Genomic DNA, 17,937 nt, shown 5'->3' with positions numbered 1-17,937 from the left:
AAGGACCTCTTTGATACATATGGACATGGTCCTGATGTGTGTCTTTTATGCTGTTTTGGTTTCAGGGCCTTGATGGAGATGATGGAAAACCGGGCTCTGCAGGACTGCCCGGCGAACCCGGAGCCGACGTAAGCAGAGCTCTGCTGTTCATGTTACACTGTATGTTTCCTCACCAAAGTGCCCCATGTTTTCAGAGATCAAAAGCACCAAGTGAGAAACTGTAGTGTGTAAGAGCTCTGTTCTTTTGTTTTCACTTTGACTTGGACACGGATGGTTATCGCTGAGGTCAGTTGTGTGTGTCTGTGTATGTACCTGTGTGCCACGGAAACACTCAGCAAGGCTCCAGCAGAGCACAGTACAGTGTAAACATCACAAACAGTGTAACTGACCAATTCTCCTGTAACAATTTCTGTGTAACTCCATGATTTTTTTCCCCAGAAGAGCATATTTTCCAGTTACCACAGTAAGCAAAAGTATTTATGGTGATGCTGTGGTAATGAACTGTAAGTGAAATGTGCACTTAAGTGTAACAACTGGGTACTTGAACTGTTTGAGTTACATTTAGTTGTTTTCATGGGAAAACCTATGTCTGTACAGGGTTTGACTGGGCCCATTGGAGAGCCTGGTCCAAGGGGTCCACGGGGACAAAAAGTAAGCACTGCCCATGTTTTTTTTCGTAAAAACAAGTTGAAGGGCAAAAATACAGGAATAAATCACTGTCTAGTCGTGACGTGGCTTATCAAGAGTAATACTGCACTGGCCAGGAGGGTCCATAAGCGTCCAGCAGGACAGGAGAGATGGAAGAAGACAGGTGCTGAATCACAGAGTGCGATGGCTAGAACAGCGCGTCTTAACGTAGTGTATTATTTAGTCATAGAGAATTCAATTTATGTCCACAAATTTGTAGGCAGTTGCATTAGATTGCATGTTCTCCTGAATAATTAAAGGTCTAAATGATTAAATATGTTGCTGCCCTGAACAATATCTGAAGGCGTTTGATGTTAAGATCAGCAGATTCTTTTCATACATTTCAGGGAGAACCGGGGAAGGCTGGGCTTCGTGGACCACCAGTAAGTAACCAAAGTGTGTTCTTACAATTATATTGTATTTGTGTGTTAATGCAGAAACAAACAGAACACTTCTGCCGGTAGAATCGATCAGAAGAACATCTACTCTTGAGTCTAATGGGCTACAGACTAGTGACTTACTGTAATATTGTTATTTTTCACTGCAATAATAATAACATGGGAGATTCAGTGGGTGGGGCCCACGGTAGCACAGCAAGCTTGGCTGGGTCTTGCTCTCCAGCAGGTCTGGGGTTCAAGTCTTGCTTGGCATGCCCTGCGACGGACTGGCATCCCCACCTCCTCCAGCCCCACACCCTGTGTTGCCTGGTTAGGCTCCAGTTGGCCATGACCCTGCTTGGGACAAGCAGTTTCACACTCTGTGTGTGTGAGATGTAGTGGGTTGTGCTTGTTGTGCACAAATACTGGACTGCAGGTTCAAATCCGGCTCTGTCTGTGTGTGTCTTCCCACAGCCCAGAGACATGTGACGCAGTACTTTGAAACTGTGTTTGTGTAGCGTATGACATATCAGTGTCATATTTCAGCACCTTTTTATGTCTGAATCAAATCTCACACCTTCAAACTCACATTTATTAATTTAGCGCATGCTTTTCTGTAAAGTGACTTACTATGTTAAGACACTTACAGTTATTTACCCATTTATATAGCTGGGTAATTTTACTAGAGCAATTGAAGTGCCCTGCTCAACAATACTATAGCTGGAGGTGGGACTTGAATCTATAACCTTTGGGTTCAAAGGAAGCAGCTCTATTCATCATGCTACCAGCTACCCCATCTTGAAGTTTGAAACTGCAGATAAATATATGCGTCTGCTTTTGAATGCTCTATTAATGGTTAATTATTTTGAATGCTTTACTAATTTCTAATGATTTTCAATGTTCTACTTATTGTTGATGATTTTCAGTGCAGTATTCATTGTTAACGATATTGAATGTTCAACTAATATTTAATGATTTTGAATTCTGTACTGATAGTTATTTTTAATTCTCTGTTAATGGTTATTAAATTTGAATTTGATTTACAATTTGGAGCACTGACATACAGTGTAAATATTACAGAGGACCACAGGTTGCTAGAGTGGTCAAAGATAATATTCAAGTAGAAGTACTGTTGCGTTTAAAAAACTGCCAAAATGCATTCATACAAATATATACAAGTAACCAAAAGTGTCAACAAATACGGTGTCCTTCAGTCTGCGCAGCACGCCGACAATGTGCTTCCTCCATCGCGAAACCAGCTTCCTTCTTCCTATCACACTGACACAGTTTGACAAGACAGTAGACATTTGCAGTACTCCATGAGGTAAATCACCATGGCCTGGAGCAGGAGTTGCATAGAGTTTTTTGTGAGATCAGAGGTGGATCCTGTGGATGTTGTACAGGATGTATCTGCGGGACCGGACTGTGGATTTGACATGTTGAGTGAGGGACAGACCTGAGTTCATCATTACTCCTTGACGATTAGCCGAGGAGGCAGGCGAAATGAGTCAGGTATTCAGTGTGATAGAGAGATCATGAAAGGAAAACAGGCCAGCTGGGAGGTGAAGGATATCTGTTTAAGAGGGGTTGAATTGTAGGTGGTGATCACACATCTGTCATGCTGGAATAATGGAAGCTGGGGCGATGGTGAGTAGGACCCAGTCGTGGGTTCCCTTTATTAGCAGACAAAAGCCAAGGAACAAGACAAAGAGCAGTAGTTGGGGACAGGTGTGGGTCAGGCGATGAGCATTCAGGGTTTCTTGGGACAGATAAGGGACGTAAATGACGAGACGAAGCAAAGGTTGGTAGCCAGGAGATCAGGGACTGCGAAAGGACAGGAATCGATGTACACGCAGGAGTTGCAGTCGCTCAAGTGAGGTTCTGCAAGCAGGCGTGGAATCCCAGTGCTTTAATCCTGTGCTGAGGTGTGCCTGACAACATCCAGGCAGAGATGTCCAAGAGGCAGGTGACAGTATTTCTGCAATGTTTCAAAATAAACAAAATAAAGTGGATACTTTAGTTGGTGGTGACCAGTTGTCACAGGTGTCTCATTCTCAGCATGAGAAAAATACAGAAAGATAGGACTATATTATGGTGCCTTCCATTCAGTACCCAGGTCCAAATCCCACTTCCTGCCCAGTTGCTCTTGATCAATGTACTTACCCTGAAGATTAGTGTAGAAACATAACACTTTAAGTTATTTTGGAGAAAAGCTTCAGATGAATAAATGTAAATGTAGTCTATTAAAGAAAAGCCCAGGGAATAGAGCAGCACAAAAGGAAAGAAGCTTTGACACAGCACTCAGTCCCGAGCATTCCTCTTTGACACTCACATAAAAAGTGTTTCTCCTTGTGTGAATATTATAAGATATGCTGGTCTTTTCCTTTGTGTACTACACATTAAAATGCCTTTTGTTTGGGAACATCAGTTATGTTTCTGTACTGCATTTTTTGTCCAGAAACCTTTTTTCTTTCCCATTTCTTTCCCCATCTTTCCTGTTAGAAATAACAATTCGACCCCCAAAGACTGGCTTGGAAGGATCATGGGAAAGGCATACACAAATACACCGTACTTCAGCTCACAATGAACAAAATAAATCTCAGAAAACATCCAAATTTCAACATGTTTCTGTATGTATTGGGAAACCGGGAGCGTGAATACTAATGAAATTGATGTAATATTCCATAGTTTAATGAATTGCGCCTTAGACAACTATAGAACAGTGAGGACTTTAGACGCTCATTATGACAGAAGTGCAATGAAAGTTATGGAGGATTTTTGGAAACATTTATAAAGCAACAAGTGACTGAAGTTCTTTGGGGTGTCATTGATTTCTGGAACCACTCTTGTATTTTTGTAGGGTGTTGGACCTGATGGACCTCCTGTAAGTACTTTTGACATTCAGAGGTATTGAAGTAACCTGTAATTTAGTATGATAATAATTTCCCTATCCAAATACACTTAAGTATGATTGAAATAAGTAATAAGTAGAGTGTATTCCACATGGTGATGGATGACACAGCTCCAGAGCTCAATGTTCATGGTGAATATATTACAAAAAAGTCATGAGTTCACGAGTGCTGTCCTTGTATTTACAAAAGGCAAAACAGAACAAACAATCTCTCACTTGTCATGACTTTTTAACTGTTAATTAAATAACTATTTAAATTGTGCCAAATCTTACCTTTTCCCTTAATAAGGGACCTGTGGGACCAGCAGGACTACCAGGCGAAGTTGGTAAAGTTGGACTCACAGTAAGTGCTACATTGTTTTAGTTACCTGTAAAACTGTGCTTTACCTTCCACATTTCAGTATTCAAAAGGCATTTGGAACGACATAATTACACAGTTGACACTAGAGGGGTTTAATTTTGAAGTGAGGTTGTAAGTTAAACAAATACTTTAATAAAAATAGTTATAACAATTTCGGTGTCTAATAAAGTGATATTAATAACATCCACAGGGAGCCATGGGACTGAGAGGCCCTCCAGGACCCCCTGGACCCCCAGGGCCTAGAGTAAGTGAAATATTTCCATTTGCTGCACTTTTTCAGCTCAGTGTGTCGACAGTACAATTCATATTTCTTTTTAATAAAAGTATCAGCTAGCGGACTAATGAGCTGTATCAAAATTCTGATATGTACTGTGTGTGTATCTGAATTGTACAGTGATGCTGCCACAGCTGATCAAAATTTCCCTCAGGGATTAATTAATTTCCATCCATCCATCCATCCATCCATTCACAAGTTTGAGAGCCTTTCATTCTTTTCGTTCACACTACTGTCCCCTAGAGGCATCACCATCAGTCACATGAGCACTTGGAATGAAGGAAACAGCAGACAACAGTGTTACTATGGAGACAGTGATCATTCCTCATTCCTCCTTTCTCACCCTTGTCACAGGGAGCTGCTGGGGTCCATGGTGCGGGTGGAGTGCTGGTAAGCCTGATTAACACTGCACTAAAGCCACGTGTGTTCCATGCCAGAACTGTGGGGTAAAACCACCCTTATTGTGTTTTACCCCTAGTGTCTCAACGCCTGCCCCCCTGGCCTCTCAGGCCACCCAGGTCTTCCAGGTATGAAGGTAAGTTTTTCTGCTTTTTAAGAATATGGTGGCAAACGTTAGCCAGCAGAAAACTTGTAAGTCTGCCTGAGTGATTGTTCCACAAAAAAGATGCTATTTGCAGACTTTGGTATCAATTTCTGATCTGCTGCAGCCATACTGCTTGAGCTGATTGTAGCTGAAATGATGTCCTCTCATCTGCAGGGCCACAAGGGTGTAAAAGGAGAACCTGGTGAGCCAGGCAAACAAGGGCACAAGGTAATATATGGACACCTTCAAACACCAAGAGATAAAGTATGTTTTCATCTGCATCTTCACAGTTATAAGCTGAGTGGAAAAGGCAGTGTTTTCTGCACCTTGTCATTAATATCGTGATGTACAGTATGTGAAGGACTCCATAAACACTGTTGAAATTGGGCCTTCCAGGGTGCAGAGGGAGACCAAGGAGACCCTGGAGAAGTCGGAGCACAAGGCCCACCAGTACATAGTTTTCCTTCCATCCTTCACGGCTCATATGAATATCATATCGTTACTTCAATTTCATTTTCACCATTAGAGTCGTAATGTTTTGTGTCTCTTGATGTTCTGTGTTTCTCTGCACTCTGATGTCAGGGACCTCAAGGGCTCAGAGGGATCAAAGGGATCATGGGTTCCAAAGGAGAAATGGTACTGTGCCAGCTGTGTACGTCTGCAAGCATGTGGTCATGGTCACGGTTTGGTTCGGTTCGGTTCCTTTTGGGTGCCGACTGCTTTATCATACTTTGATGGCATGGCACAAACGTCGACCAGCTTAAGTGTTGTGTTTCTTCTAAATCCGTAAGGGTTTCAATAAGGTAACGGAATAAATCCAGTGCATTCTGGGTCTGCATTTTTATTGGAGTTAAGATGAAAAAATGTTATAATGCGCTGGTTTGATGGATTCATATGGTGCTGTTTTGGACCCACTGACACTGACAGGAAAATAATGTGAAATACTTTTCAGGAATCTTAGCTACTCAGTCCTTTGTGATCTGTGTTTGCTAGGGGCCTCGTGAGCAGGATGGAGAGCCAGGTCCTCGGGGTGTCCAAGGGGCAGCTGTGAGTTCTGGTTCTTCTCTTCTCCACTAAAACCATTCCAACGGACTACTTGCTCAGGGGGAACAAAAAGACGGCGAGTTGTTCTCGTGGGAAGCGGAACCCGAGTGACATTAGAAGCACATGGTAGAGTGTTTATGACCCATGTGTTTGCACACTGTGCTCTTTCCAGGGAGACCCAGGCCAGAGGGGTGTGGCCGGAGAGACGGGTCTCAAAGGTGCTCGGGTGCGTACGAGGCCAGGGGCTCTGCCGGGTGTTTCGATCACATAGTTCATACAAAAATGGCAAAAAAGCAGCCAAAATGTATTATATATTATGTATAATATCCACTACAGTATTCAGCGTATTTTTATTGTATATAGTACAGTAATCAGTGCAGTTTACTTCAGTATTTAGTAAAACATTCAGTATAGTATTCACTACATCATCCAGCAGAGTATTTAGTACAGTATTCGGTAAAGTATTTAGTAGAGCACTGAAATGTGTACAGAAGGTAGAAACATGCATTTGAACCACAGCTCTGACATATGAGCGCTCCCCTACATGCTCAGCTCAGTGTAACACTTGGGCTTTTGCTTTTCTGTGTTTTATAGATGTCACTTTTAATAAATGACCTTTGGTTTGTAATCTGTCTCTGAATGTACCTTTTCACTGCTTGTGAAGATTAATGATATTTTTGTACTTTTTGTAGGGGCTTCAAGGGCCAAGAGGAATCACTGGTCTCCCAGGGGCCAATGGCGAGAGTGTAAGTGCAGCTCTAGATCATGGGCCCTGGAGTCCTGCGTCACAGGTTCCATTATGGCTTTAAATGCCCTGAGCTGGCAGTGGTTGAAAGCATAGAGAATCATTGTGTTGGGGCTTGTTTAGGTTGACAGTACAGTGTGTGTGTGTGTGTGTGTGTGTGTGTGTGTGTGTGTGTCTGTTTCACAGATGGTGTGCAGTGAACGCAGACATTTATCACAAACTTATCATTTTAAAGAATACAGTAGACTGTAAAATCCTACCAGAATAAGATTGTGCACAAGAGATTTGCACAACACAGCTTTGAATGGCTCTGGAAAACAGCACAAGTAATCTACCTAGTACATACTGTAATGATAGAAAACCAATAACAGCGATGGGCAGAGCCACATAAAATTAGTTTAAGACCACTGTCTTCTGTCCCCTAAAGGAAATGAAGTAAATAAGAGAGTTGGTGACTTTACTGCGGTTATCGTTACTGTTAACTGAGGTCAAGGGTGACATGGAATCTGTAGCATGACGTGTACACGAGGTGAGAAACAGAGCAAAGAGCTGTCTGCTTCGGATCAGTGGTGTGTGCAGTGTCTGGGTCACAGTCATAACAGTTAGGGTTAGGGTTATGGTTTGAAGGTTTAAAGGTTTATTGGGTGGCACAGCAAGTAATGCTGTTGTCTTACAGTGCCTGGGTGGTGTGGGAGGACATGGGTTTGATCCCCACTCACTCTCTGTGGAGTTTGTATGTTCTCCCTGTGTCTGTGTGGGTTTCCTCCCACAGTCCAAAGACATGCTGTTCAGGTCCACCCATAGTGTGTGTGTTCCATTGATGTATGGATGAGTGACCCAGTGTAAGTAGTGTATCTAGCAGTGTAAGTCACCATAGTGAATATGGTGTGTGGGCTGATAACACTACATAGTATCCATTGTAAGTTGCTTTGGAGAAAACTGTCTGCTAAATATATACACACTGTCTGAAACTGCTTGTCCTGAGTGGGGTTGCAGTGAACTGGAGCCTATTCTGGCAACACAGAGCACAAGCCTGGGGGAGAGGGGACAAACCCAGGACAGTATGCCAGTCCATCACAAGGCACCCCAAGCAGGACTTGGACTTGCCAGAGAGCAGGACCTGGCCAAACCTGCTGTGCCACTGAGCCCCCCTGTGTCTGCTAAAAAAAAAATAAATGTAAATCTTTAGAGACAGGGGTTAGGATTAGGAGTTAGGAATAGGGTTAGAGTTAGGATTGCCCTCCACCCCCCTTGGCCTTACACCTAGTAACTCTGGGATAGGCTTCAGACCACCGTGACCCTGATCAAAACAAGCAGTTAATGAAGAAGAATGGATGCATTTTTGCTTTCACTGGCATCTCTGTGGTTAGGGACTCCCTGGAGTGGACGGGCGTGAAGGGATTCCTGGGATGCCGGCCACTAAGGTACAGAGCATGCTCAGAACAGGCTGATCCCGTCATTCCACCAGTTGGACAGTACAAGCGCTGACTTCCCTCTCCACTGTTGCAGGGACTTCCAGGGAAAACAGGAGCTCCAGGAGACGCGGGTCCTCAGGGACTTCCTGTGAGTGTCACCGAGACAGAATAGTGGTGGAGCCTGCCTTTCTCAACACTTTGCACACCACATGTGTGTTCATGCTGTGCTGTGATCGGTGTAGCTCAGTGAATAAAAGCTCTAGTTTTTGATGAGACTCAAAGCTCCAGTCCACCAGCCTTCAGTTTCCTCTGCTGTTTCACCATGTTTACTGTAGCAAAAAAATTGTTTTTTTTTTCCTCTAAATGTTGTTTTGTACTTTTGACAAGTTGTCTCCCCTTATTCCATGAGATGTGCACAGATTCTTCACACGTGTAGGACAGCAGGGGTTTACACTAGGAGTACTTTGATTTTACTTTATTCCAACTAACAAAATGGGGATATGAGCCATTTACAAACAAATTCCAAACAACATACACAGTGACACATATTCTCTCTATGAAGACAGCAAAGATATTGAAGATATTTATGTCAGGAGATATTTACAGCATATATATACTGTATACTGCCATTTCAGCATGAAGCAATCTGATGTAAATTCCGTCCTCTTCTTTAGGGTTTACCAGGGGCTCCAGGTCCTAAAGGCATCAGTGGTGGGAAGGTGAGTATGCAGAGTTGCATTTCTTGATAAACAAACCCTTCAGGTCCCCAAAATATTGTTAAGTTGTTTTGCAATTTGTCACAATTTATGAATTTTAACTTGATAAATAGAATAAAAGGTATACTTTGCTGATATCCAAAACAATTTATATCTTTATTTTCACATTTTATTTCTATTAATGGGTTTTTTCACATTTGCAGTATTTACTTTTCTCAAATTGTATCTAATGATTACTGAGTAAAGGAAGCACACAGACCCACAAACATTCCAGTTGCCAAGTTTCAAACACTTGAACGTTTTCAACTTTGTTTTTAACTGTGTTTTGTTCATAGCTCCAATTTCTAAAATTTCTGTCGGTTTCTGGGCTCAGCCATTAGTGGGCTGTAAGACGCTCTTAAACAGAACGGCAGCATGTGACGGCTGTGCTTCAACTCCCTTCCACTGTGTTTACAATTTGTGCCTATTGTTTGCCAGTGTCAGCAGATGAAGACAAGATGGCAGATGTTGCAGTTGTGTATTTTTCTTTTCAGTAATTCATATGAGCTACAAATGTGCTCATATGAATATTTTCACATATTTTAATGATGTGAAAACAGCAGTGTCACACAGCCTTCAAAATGGAAAAAGACAAAAAAGACAAAATTCTCTAATAAATGAATAGTAAAAACTTGTTCAAAACAGCCGTTTTGTGAGCCTTTTTCATCTTTGGCTCAGTGCTGTTGTGTGTTCACTGTGTGTTCCATGCGCGTTCAGTGGTAAATGTGTGTATTCCGTGTGGGATTAGTGGTAAATACAGTATGTGTGGATGAGGTAAGATGTGCTGTGAAACTGACCCTGTTCTTGAGGATATCAGTATGATTCTGGTATTTTCTCATTGCACAGGGCAACACAGGAGAGCCGGGTCTTACTGGGTCCATGGGCTCTTCTGGTAAAACAGTAGGTTGATCACATTCCTGTACTTTCTCTCACACACACAGGGCATGTTCATACATAAATAGACGTGTTTGTGACTGTGTGTGACACATATAAGGAATGCTCACGTGACTGTTTCACGGTGCCTTAACTACATTGTTCCCAACAGGGCGAGCGCGGTGAAAAGGGAGATGTGGGACCCGTTGGACCAAGAGGTGGACCAGTGAGTACAAGTCCATGAGCTCCAGGAATTAAGAGCTCAGTTTAATACCTTTCATACTTTTCATCATCTTGGTGCTTTAAGGTGAAGAAATGATGGTCAAACAGGTATAGCTGGACAGGAACTGGACTTGATATGAAAAACCTGAGTGACAGCAGCATTTCAGTTAAGGAACCTTTGTCCCTTTGGGGAGGAACTGAATTCTCTCAGGGTCCCCATGGTCCAGAGTCTATCCTGGAAAGACAGAATACCAGTCTGTCACAGGACTGTGTCTCTCTTTCGCTCTCTCACGCACACACAAACACACACACACACACACACACACACACACACACAAAGAACACTTTAGAGTAACCAGTCCACCTGAAAAATATGTCTTTGGCCTATGAGAGGAAACAGAGTACTTGGAGGAAACCCACACAGAAACACAGGAAAAACATGCAAACTCCACACACAGTGAGCTGAATTCGAACCCAGAACCACCCAGGTGCTGCACTACTGCTTTAAACTCCTTAAAAATAAATTTTTGTGCTACTGATGAATAAGGTAAAATTTTACGGACCTCTGATTATGACTATTTAAGTATTATAGAAACATATGAACAGATTGTGTAGATCTCAAATGTGAGGTGTAAAAACACATTTTTTACTATAAAATATGATTTATTGACACAAGTGTATAATAAAGCTCATGCATAGCTTTGTGTCACTATTCATTCACCTTGAGAAATGGTAGAACAGAAGAGCCTTTAATGCAGTGTCATGTGACTCCTTGCCGACATCATTGTGCACTTTAGTTCGGAAGTTCTTGAGACATGAACGTGGAATATTCTGTGGGATAATTTACACAGATTCTCCAGTTTTCCCCCCAAAGCTGTTCCTGACACCCACAAGGAAACTGCGTTTTGCCTCTTATCTGCCCCTTCTGCCCCCCAAAGCTCATTTATGAACTGCCACTAGTTTTGTTACCATATTTCGCTGGAATGTGTCTGACAGCTTTAAGGGAACGATATTTTACCTCAAGACAGTCTGATTGTGACAAATGTGCCGCCTTGTCAGGGTGCAAGAGGAGAGCGTGGTCCAGCTGGTCCCCCAGGAAAGCCAGGTCCCCGTGTAAGTGACCCCCCTGCCGGCTACACAACATTAGTCTTATGGGAACACGAGGTCTACAGCACAGTGACGCCTGTAACATGACACAAGATAAGAATTTCATACCTGATACTAAAAACATACCTGAGAGGATACATGCTGGGCCACATGGAAATATCATGTTTACCATGATCATCTGCAGTAACAAAAGGTAGGAGCAAGCAGCTCTTTACAGAGTGACTGACAGTTGTGCGTCTCTCTGGATTCTCTGTGTCATGTTGTTTATTATAAGCGTGTATGTGTTTCATGTATGTAATATGAACTTATATACACTGTATATAGTGTATGCCCACCAGTGGAAAACTGCAACAGCCCTTTACTACTCTTCATAAACATGTCTTTGTGTGGTTTTAATAATGTTAGGATCTGTGGGGGGGCTATGAATGAACTCTTGTCCCACCCTCTGTTTGCCTGGTAAGGGGATACCCTCTCCGCTCAAAGAGCCCCCTGTTTCTAGAGTGTTCTCTGAGCAGCCATGAGCAGCAATGGGGGCACCGGGTGGCAGACGCATCCCTCCCTTCTCCACAGCCACCCTATTCCACAGGCCAGGGGGGAATGCAGTGAATGGAGTTAATTCATGTTCTGCACACTGCTCACCTTCAGAGTGTGTGTGTGTGCGTGTGCGTGTGTGTTTTTCTCATAGGGAGCTATTGGGGACCTCGGTCTGCCGGGACTCCCAGGGCCTCCAGGTCTGCCAGGAGCAAAAGGAGACAGAGTAAGATGCCTCTCTTTTACTGCACACATTGTTCCGTCACAGAAGGAGCACAATTCATCCCTGAGAAGTGGCTGAAGACCCCCCAGAACAGCTACTATGAATTACCATCAGTTATCGATCATGAATTTAAATCAGAAGAATGAATGGTGTGACATGCAAATTCCCTGTATTACCTTTGAAAAACAGAAAATGTGATTTAAAACCAAGTCTGGAAATTCAGAACTTCATGTGCTGTGTGTGTGTCCTGTCAGTGTGTGAGTGTGTGTTCAGGGTGTGATCCTGAAAGGATGGGTGATCTTCCTTCTTTCCTTCTCTGCTGTGAATATAATTAGTAAAGTGCAGAGTCTGTCCAGCTCCCAAGCTCTTCTCCACACTTGTTGCACATGACAGTATGTGGCTTTGGCCGTATTCCTGAGCTGTCCCAATGCTTGTGTCCAAAATGAGATTCAGATATAAGAAACATGGGGCCCTCATGAGGGAACCACAGTGAAAAGTCCCAAAGTGACAAAGAGAGGACAGAGTGCCAAAGGAGGCTCTCGCAAGCTCAGCTCCTCAGTCTCAGTGCTGCACAAAATCATAAATCATAAACATAGTACACCTTTCCGACTGTTGTGCAACTTCAGTGCTCCATGCTGTGACACAGAGACAAACATTGTTTGCTTTCATAAAGTCATAGTGAATTCATGGTGAAATCATGGTGAATGGTAGTGAAATTGTGTTGTGCCTAATTCTTTGCAGGGGAAAGTAATATGTATGTATGGATGGTATATAACTGCATTTATTTCTGTTATAGTATATAGTAGGTATAGAGTGTATCAGATTATACAGTGTGTAGCAGAGCGATCCCTTGCAACATCTCTATGAGTTTTTCGCTTTGTCCTTTCAGTGGACTCCAAACTGTGCTGTGAAATATTAGTCTTTAAAGTCACTGAAAGACTCTTAATGGAAGAGCCATAGTCAAAATGAAATGTTTATGCCATGTCTACGCTTTCATATATTGTGTTTATAAATGTAACTATAATTATGTATACATGTAACTATATATTATTATATACTTCTAACGGTATTTTTCCATGTCGTGGTGTATGTTTCTGGCAGTGATGCTCTGTGACTTTGTATCTCTTTGCAGGGGGCTGTTGGAAAAACTGGTCCAAAAGGGGAACAAGTGAGTCATTTAATCATCCCAGAAATTCATGCTCATGAATTTCTCAAAGGGCTCATTGGACCCGGTACAATACGAGGGAAATGCTCATCCTCAAATTATTGATCCAAGTGTACCTGCATGTCCAAAAGAAATCAGTGAAGTGAGGCTCTTGCTCTCCCGCTCCCATGTTCCTAATGTTTCTGCCTTTCGTCATTTGGAGAGGGTACAACATGGTAAAAATGACAGTCTTGCTCTCTGTGTGCAGGGACCTCCTGGAGCTGAAGGGACGCCTGGTGACAAAGGGGACCAAGTGAGTCAATGTCACATTGCTTTATTTAAATACAGTAAAGGAGGATGCCTGTGACAGCCACTGAAGCAGAACATTGGACATTGAAATGGATGCCACTGAAGTCCACCTTCTCTCCGACAGGGTGAGCGAGGAGAGCACGGACCAAAAGGAGCAGTAAGTTTTGCTTTGATAGTGACGTGCCTACATTTTCGTTGATTGTCCATAACCATAAGGTCATGCGGTGGGGGGTCGCGATGGTCTGCAGTCCATCCCAGGAGAGCAGGGGGCGAACACAGGGAGGACACACACTCCAAGAGGGAACAAAGCAGCACCCAGTTGCACGACCTGGGCGCTACCCGCTGTGATGCAGTAGAAGTACTGGTAAAATAGCAGTGCGGACCTCAGCCCACCCAGTGTGTGGAGATGCTGTCGGTCATTTACCAGGAAACCATCACAGCTTTAAGTCAAGTCACTTTAAACAAATGTCCCAAGCTGGAGCAGTAGAATGATTTTATCGGTGTATTGCTTCTGTATTACTGTACACTGTATGTGCTCTGTGTTGTTCATTTTTAGACTGGACCCCCTGGGGAGCCTGGAAGCAGAGGCCCAGAAGGGGTACGTGGGCTTGCTGGGGTCGAGGGACCATCCGGCGCACCAGGACCACGTGGCATGCAGGGAGACAGGGGTGTCCCCGGATTTCCAGGTCCACAGGGACCTGCGGTAGGTACCCCAGCGGACTAACGGTGTCCCATTGGTCTGGAGAGGGTTCTCTCATCTTCTGTATCTAAGTTAAGGGAGAAGATATGATATGACCCCTGATAGTCCACAGTGCCTGTAAAGTGGACACATTACAGGTGTACAGGTGTGAGCTGTCACCTTGTACTGAAAGGGCCCAGGTTCGAATGCCACGTCCTGCTGTGGTACCCTTTATGACAGTGCTCACCCTGAAGTGATACTGTAAAAATTATCTTGCTGTATAAAGAGGTAAATCAGTGTAAGTCGATAAGACTGCAAGTCACTTTTGAAAAAAACATGAGATTAATTAAAAAATATGAAATTCTAAGTTTGGGGAAAAAGTGGCGAAACTCAATTTCAGTGGCGATTATGAGTGAAAAACCCAGTTACTTTTTGTGTTACATTTGTAAGAGGACGTGACAGACAGCCTACCTTTCGTCCATGGAGAAAAACGGGAGGAGGACGAACGCTCTGAATGTTTAGCTGAACACATATACATGAACACAAACAGTTTTGCATGTGCAGATTTTTACAAAAGTGTTTTTCTTCTCAGGGTAAAGAGCCAAGTGATCAGCAGATCAGACAAGTTTGCATGAGGGTCATGCAAGGTAAGCGTCTGAAAAGGCTCTTCTTACCCAACTCTTTCCCTTCCGCAGAAGTAAGTGAAGTGAAGGGTGCCAACTGAATTAAAACATCATAGACGGGAAGTAGAAATATTTTTATTCCACCTTGATGTTTGTTCAGCTGGGGGGTGCGATGGCACAGTGGCTTTGGCCTGTGCCTGCTCTCTGATGGGTCAGGGGTTCGAGACCCGCTTGGGGTGCCTTGTGACAGACTGGCATCTCGTCCTGGTTGTGTACCCTCCCCCTCCAGCCTTCCGCCCTGAGTTGCCGGGTTAGACTCCAGCTCCCTGCAACCCCCCCTTGGGGCAAGCAGTTTCAGTCAGTGTGTGTGTGTGTGTGTGTGTGTGTGTGTGTGTGTGTGTGTGTGTGTGTGCTTGCATTTATTCAGGAAATGCAGGTCGGAGACACCATCTCCCCATTCGTAGCTTCATCAACATCACTTTGCGGTTGGTAACTAACATTCATTTGGGCAATGAGAAGAATATGGTCACTGCGGCCCACAGAGGCATCTCACACTTGTGTTTCAGGTTCAGGGTTTCATGTACTGGGGTTCCAGTCCCGTGTTCCACATTTGTCTGGTGAACAGTGCTAAGTCTCCTTTGGCCGAGTGCACATGGCACATGTGTAAATCTTATGGTCTTACAGCACATGCAGCACCACAAAACACAGCACTGAACATGGATTACCAGCTATTAAACTTCAGCTGCACAGGACACAGGACAGTGGAAGAGGACAGAGGGCGGAGCCTCAACATGTACTCCGACATTCACTCAGTCCCCTGTACGGGTTTCTACTGCTCAATTTGAAAGTAGACACCACACATCTAGAGCACTTTTTCATCCCACCAGCTCTTTGTTGCTGTGTACCATGTTCTTACACCAGTGCGGAAATGAATAGGACACAGATTGAGAGCAGGTGTCCAAACATCACCAGTGACCATCGATGAGTTGCCACCTTCAGAAGGGCTTCCAACACAAGTCGTCAACACTTGGACCCTACACCACAGGATGAAGTGGCACAGCAGGTAGCACTGGTGCCTCAAGCTCCAGGGCTACACATTTGGAGAAAGGTTTGAAATATGAGGATGCATCTTCCATCAGTGAGGGAATGGATCAGTTTTACAATTCTGAGGGTCTTTTTGTTCACTGTACATTGAGAGACTATCAAACCTGGAAATGGCAGCACGTGGAGCAAACAAACCACCGTGCTGGACAAGGTTTCAAAAGTGCAATACTTTTCCTCATTTTTACATTCTTTTCCTGTCCTTCACAGAGCAGTTGGCCCAGTTGGCTGCCAGTCTTAGAAGACCTGAGTCTGGACTTGCTGGGCTACCTGGCAGACCTGGACCTCCTGGACCCCCTGGTAACCCTGGAGACAGCGGCTTCCCTGGGCAGGCAGGTGCCAGAGGGCTGCCAGGCCTCAAAGGTCCGCCAGGTCCCATAGGGCTGAAAGGACCAAAAGGTGGGAAGTGGTGGCTTTACGTTCTTTAATGTGCACTTATAAACATGTCTTTTTTTTGTAATTTTGGATGTTTCATTACAGCATCATTTATGATTTTTATGTAAAATTCATTGCAGTAGAATTAATTAAAGACACTAATAAACTGAGCCATGATATTGTCCAGGGAGACCACACACTTGCACCTTAACCCTTGCAGGATGGTTCATTTCACTGTCCAGGTCCCAGGGTCGTGCGCGACCTTAAGTTCTAACAACAGGCAATGTGTGTACTGTGTAGGTGAAGTGGGAGACAGGGGAGACCGAGGTCCCACGGTACGAGGACCCAAAGGAATGCCGGGGGCCCCTGGTTTACCTGGTCAGTATAAGCATGGCACATGAAAATCATGACAATTTTGAGCTGGCACTTTGGTGCTCCTGGGCTGTGCATTTGGATATGGGTTCAGACCCCACTGTCTGTGTGTGTGTGTGTGTGTGTGTGTGTGTGTGTGTGTGTGTGTGTGTGTGTGTGTCTGTCTGTCTGTCTGTCTGTCTGTCTGTGTGTGTGTCTGTGTGCATGTGTGTGAGATTGCCATGATGGACTGGTGTCCTGTTCAACATGTACTCAGCCTCACACCCTGTGCTTCTAGGTTGGCTCCGGACAACCATAACCCTGCACTAGGAATTATAAATTAATCTTGCGTGTGTTGCTGGGTTTTTATTGGACATCTCTGGTTTCAGGGGAGCCTGGGAGACCTGGCTATGGCACAGATGGGCGGGACGGTGAGAGGGGGCCTCCTGGTATCCCTGGAATACCTGGAATCCCAGGGCCTCCTGGTCCCCCTGGCCTCAATGGCTACTGCGACCCTTCGGCTTGTACTTTGCAGGCAGCAGCTTCATCTCAGTCTCTGAAGGACTCAAACATGAAAGGGCCTGGAGGACCATGAGCGTCTCCAGTCTTCAGTGACCCGAGATAGAGAGGATTGCTGTTGGAGAACTTTCCACTCAAGAAGTTCAGCAGCTCAATTGTAATATTGTCCCCTAATAATCAGGTGCTCAGTTTGCATTTTAATGTTTCAGGAATGGAGTGTGAAAAAAGAACATCAGTGAGGAGCCTCAAGTTGTCTGGAAAAAAGCCAAATTCAACAGCGCCACCCTGTTCCAATGTACCGCGGTCAGGACACCTCATGGTCCTTATTCTGCAGGAAAGAGTCTGTTTTTACCTCAGATGTAGCATCTGCACTCTGTATACAGTAAAATAAAAAAAACAAAAAGTACCTGTTATTTTCCATGATTGTTCTTTACTGTAACATATACAGAGCAAATATTGCAATAGAATACCCTGGCATTGTTCAACATAAATGGCTGCAATAAAAACAGAGTAGCTTAAAAACAGAGTAGAAAAGCTGCAGTCAGGTGTAGTGTAGCGTAATTTATAATTCTGAAAGTTTCTTCAAAATTTCCTTCTTCGGGATCTGTGAATTTTTTTCTCTATGTTACAACCTCCGGAAATCCCAAAAAACAATGACTATTATGTTGGGTGTGTTAAAGGCGATGAATCATAAGGAAGGTGGTGTGTCAGTGTTCACAGTATTATTTATTGGACTACAGTCTGACTTGGAATCTGCCACTGTTCAA

At 43.9% G+C, this 17,937-nt stretch overlaps 1 protein-coding gene across 2 annotated transcripts in view; it reads left to right on the top strand.

Moving 5' to 3' along the window:
- Positions 1-17,937, top strand: part of col9a1a (collagen, type IX, alpha 1a) — a 23,880-nt gene extending 5,943 nt beyond the window's left edge. For both annotated transcript variants that reach the window (XM_029247171.1, XM_018726286.1), the window contains 29 exons: positions 66-128; positions 598-651; positions 1,035-1,070; positions 3,925-3,948; positions 4,265-4,318; positions 4,527-4,580; positions 4,965-5,000; positions 5,089-5,145; positions 5,329-5,382; positions 5,551-5,604; positions 5,737-5,790; positions 6,148-6,201; positions 6,371-6,424; positions 6,891-6,944; positions 8,314-8,367; positions 8,453-8,506; positions 9,033-9,077; positions 9,960-10,013; positions 10,159-10,212; positions 11,268-11,321; positions 12,001-12,072; positions 13,202-13,237; positions 13,482-13,526; positions 13,647-13,679; positions 14,079-14,225; positions 14,794-14,848; positions 16,136-16,324; positions 16,601-16,678; positions 17,041-17,937. In XM_029247171.1, coding sequence (XP_029103004.1) covers positions 66-128; positions 598-651; positions 1,035-1,070; positions 3,925-3,948; positions 4,265-4,318; positions 4,527-4,580; positions 4,965-5,000; positions 5,089-5,145; positions 5,329-5,382; positions 5,551-5,604; positions 5,737-5,790; positions 6,148-6,201; positions 6,371-6,424; positions 6,891-6,944; positions 8,314-8,367; positions 8,453-8,506; positions 9,033-9,077; positions 9,960-10,013; positions 10,159-10,212; positions 11,268-11,321; positions 12,001-12,072; positions 13,202-13,237; positions 13,482-13,526; positions 13,647-13,679; positions 14,079-14,225; positions 14,794-14,848; positions 16,136-16,324; positions 16,601-16,678; positions 17,041-17,246 — 1,878 coding nt within the window. In that variant the 3' untranslated portion in view covers positions 17,247-17,937. The remainder of the gene's footprint in view (positions 1-65; positions 129-597; positions 652-1,034; positions 1,071-3,924; positions 3,949-4,264; positions 4,319-4,526; positions 4,581-4,964; positions 5,001-5,088; positions 5,146-5,328; positions 5,383-5,550; positions 5,605-5,736; positions 5,791-6,147; positions 6,202-6,370; positions 6,425-6,890; positions 6,945-8,313; positions 8,368-8,452; positions 8,507-9,032; positions 9,078-9,959; positions 10,014-10,158; positions 10,213-11,267; positions 11,322-12,000; positions 12,073-13,201; positions 13,238-13,481; positions 13,527-13,646; positions 13,680-14,078; positions 14,226-14,793; positions 14,849-16,135; positions 16,325-16,600; positions 16,679-17,040) is intronic.

This window comes from Scleropages formosus, chromosome 21 (genome assembly GCF_900964775.1).
Source record: "Scleropages formosus chromosome 21, fSclFor1.1, whole genome shotgun sequence".
Lineage (NCBI taxonomy): Eukaryota > Metazoa > Chordata > Actinopteri > Osteoglossiformes > Osteoglossidae > Scleropages > Scleropages formosus.
The sequence above is the reverse complement of the archived record's forward strand: the minus strand, read 5'-3'. Positions and strand labels throughout refer to the sequence as shown.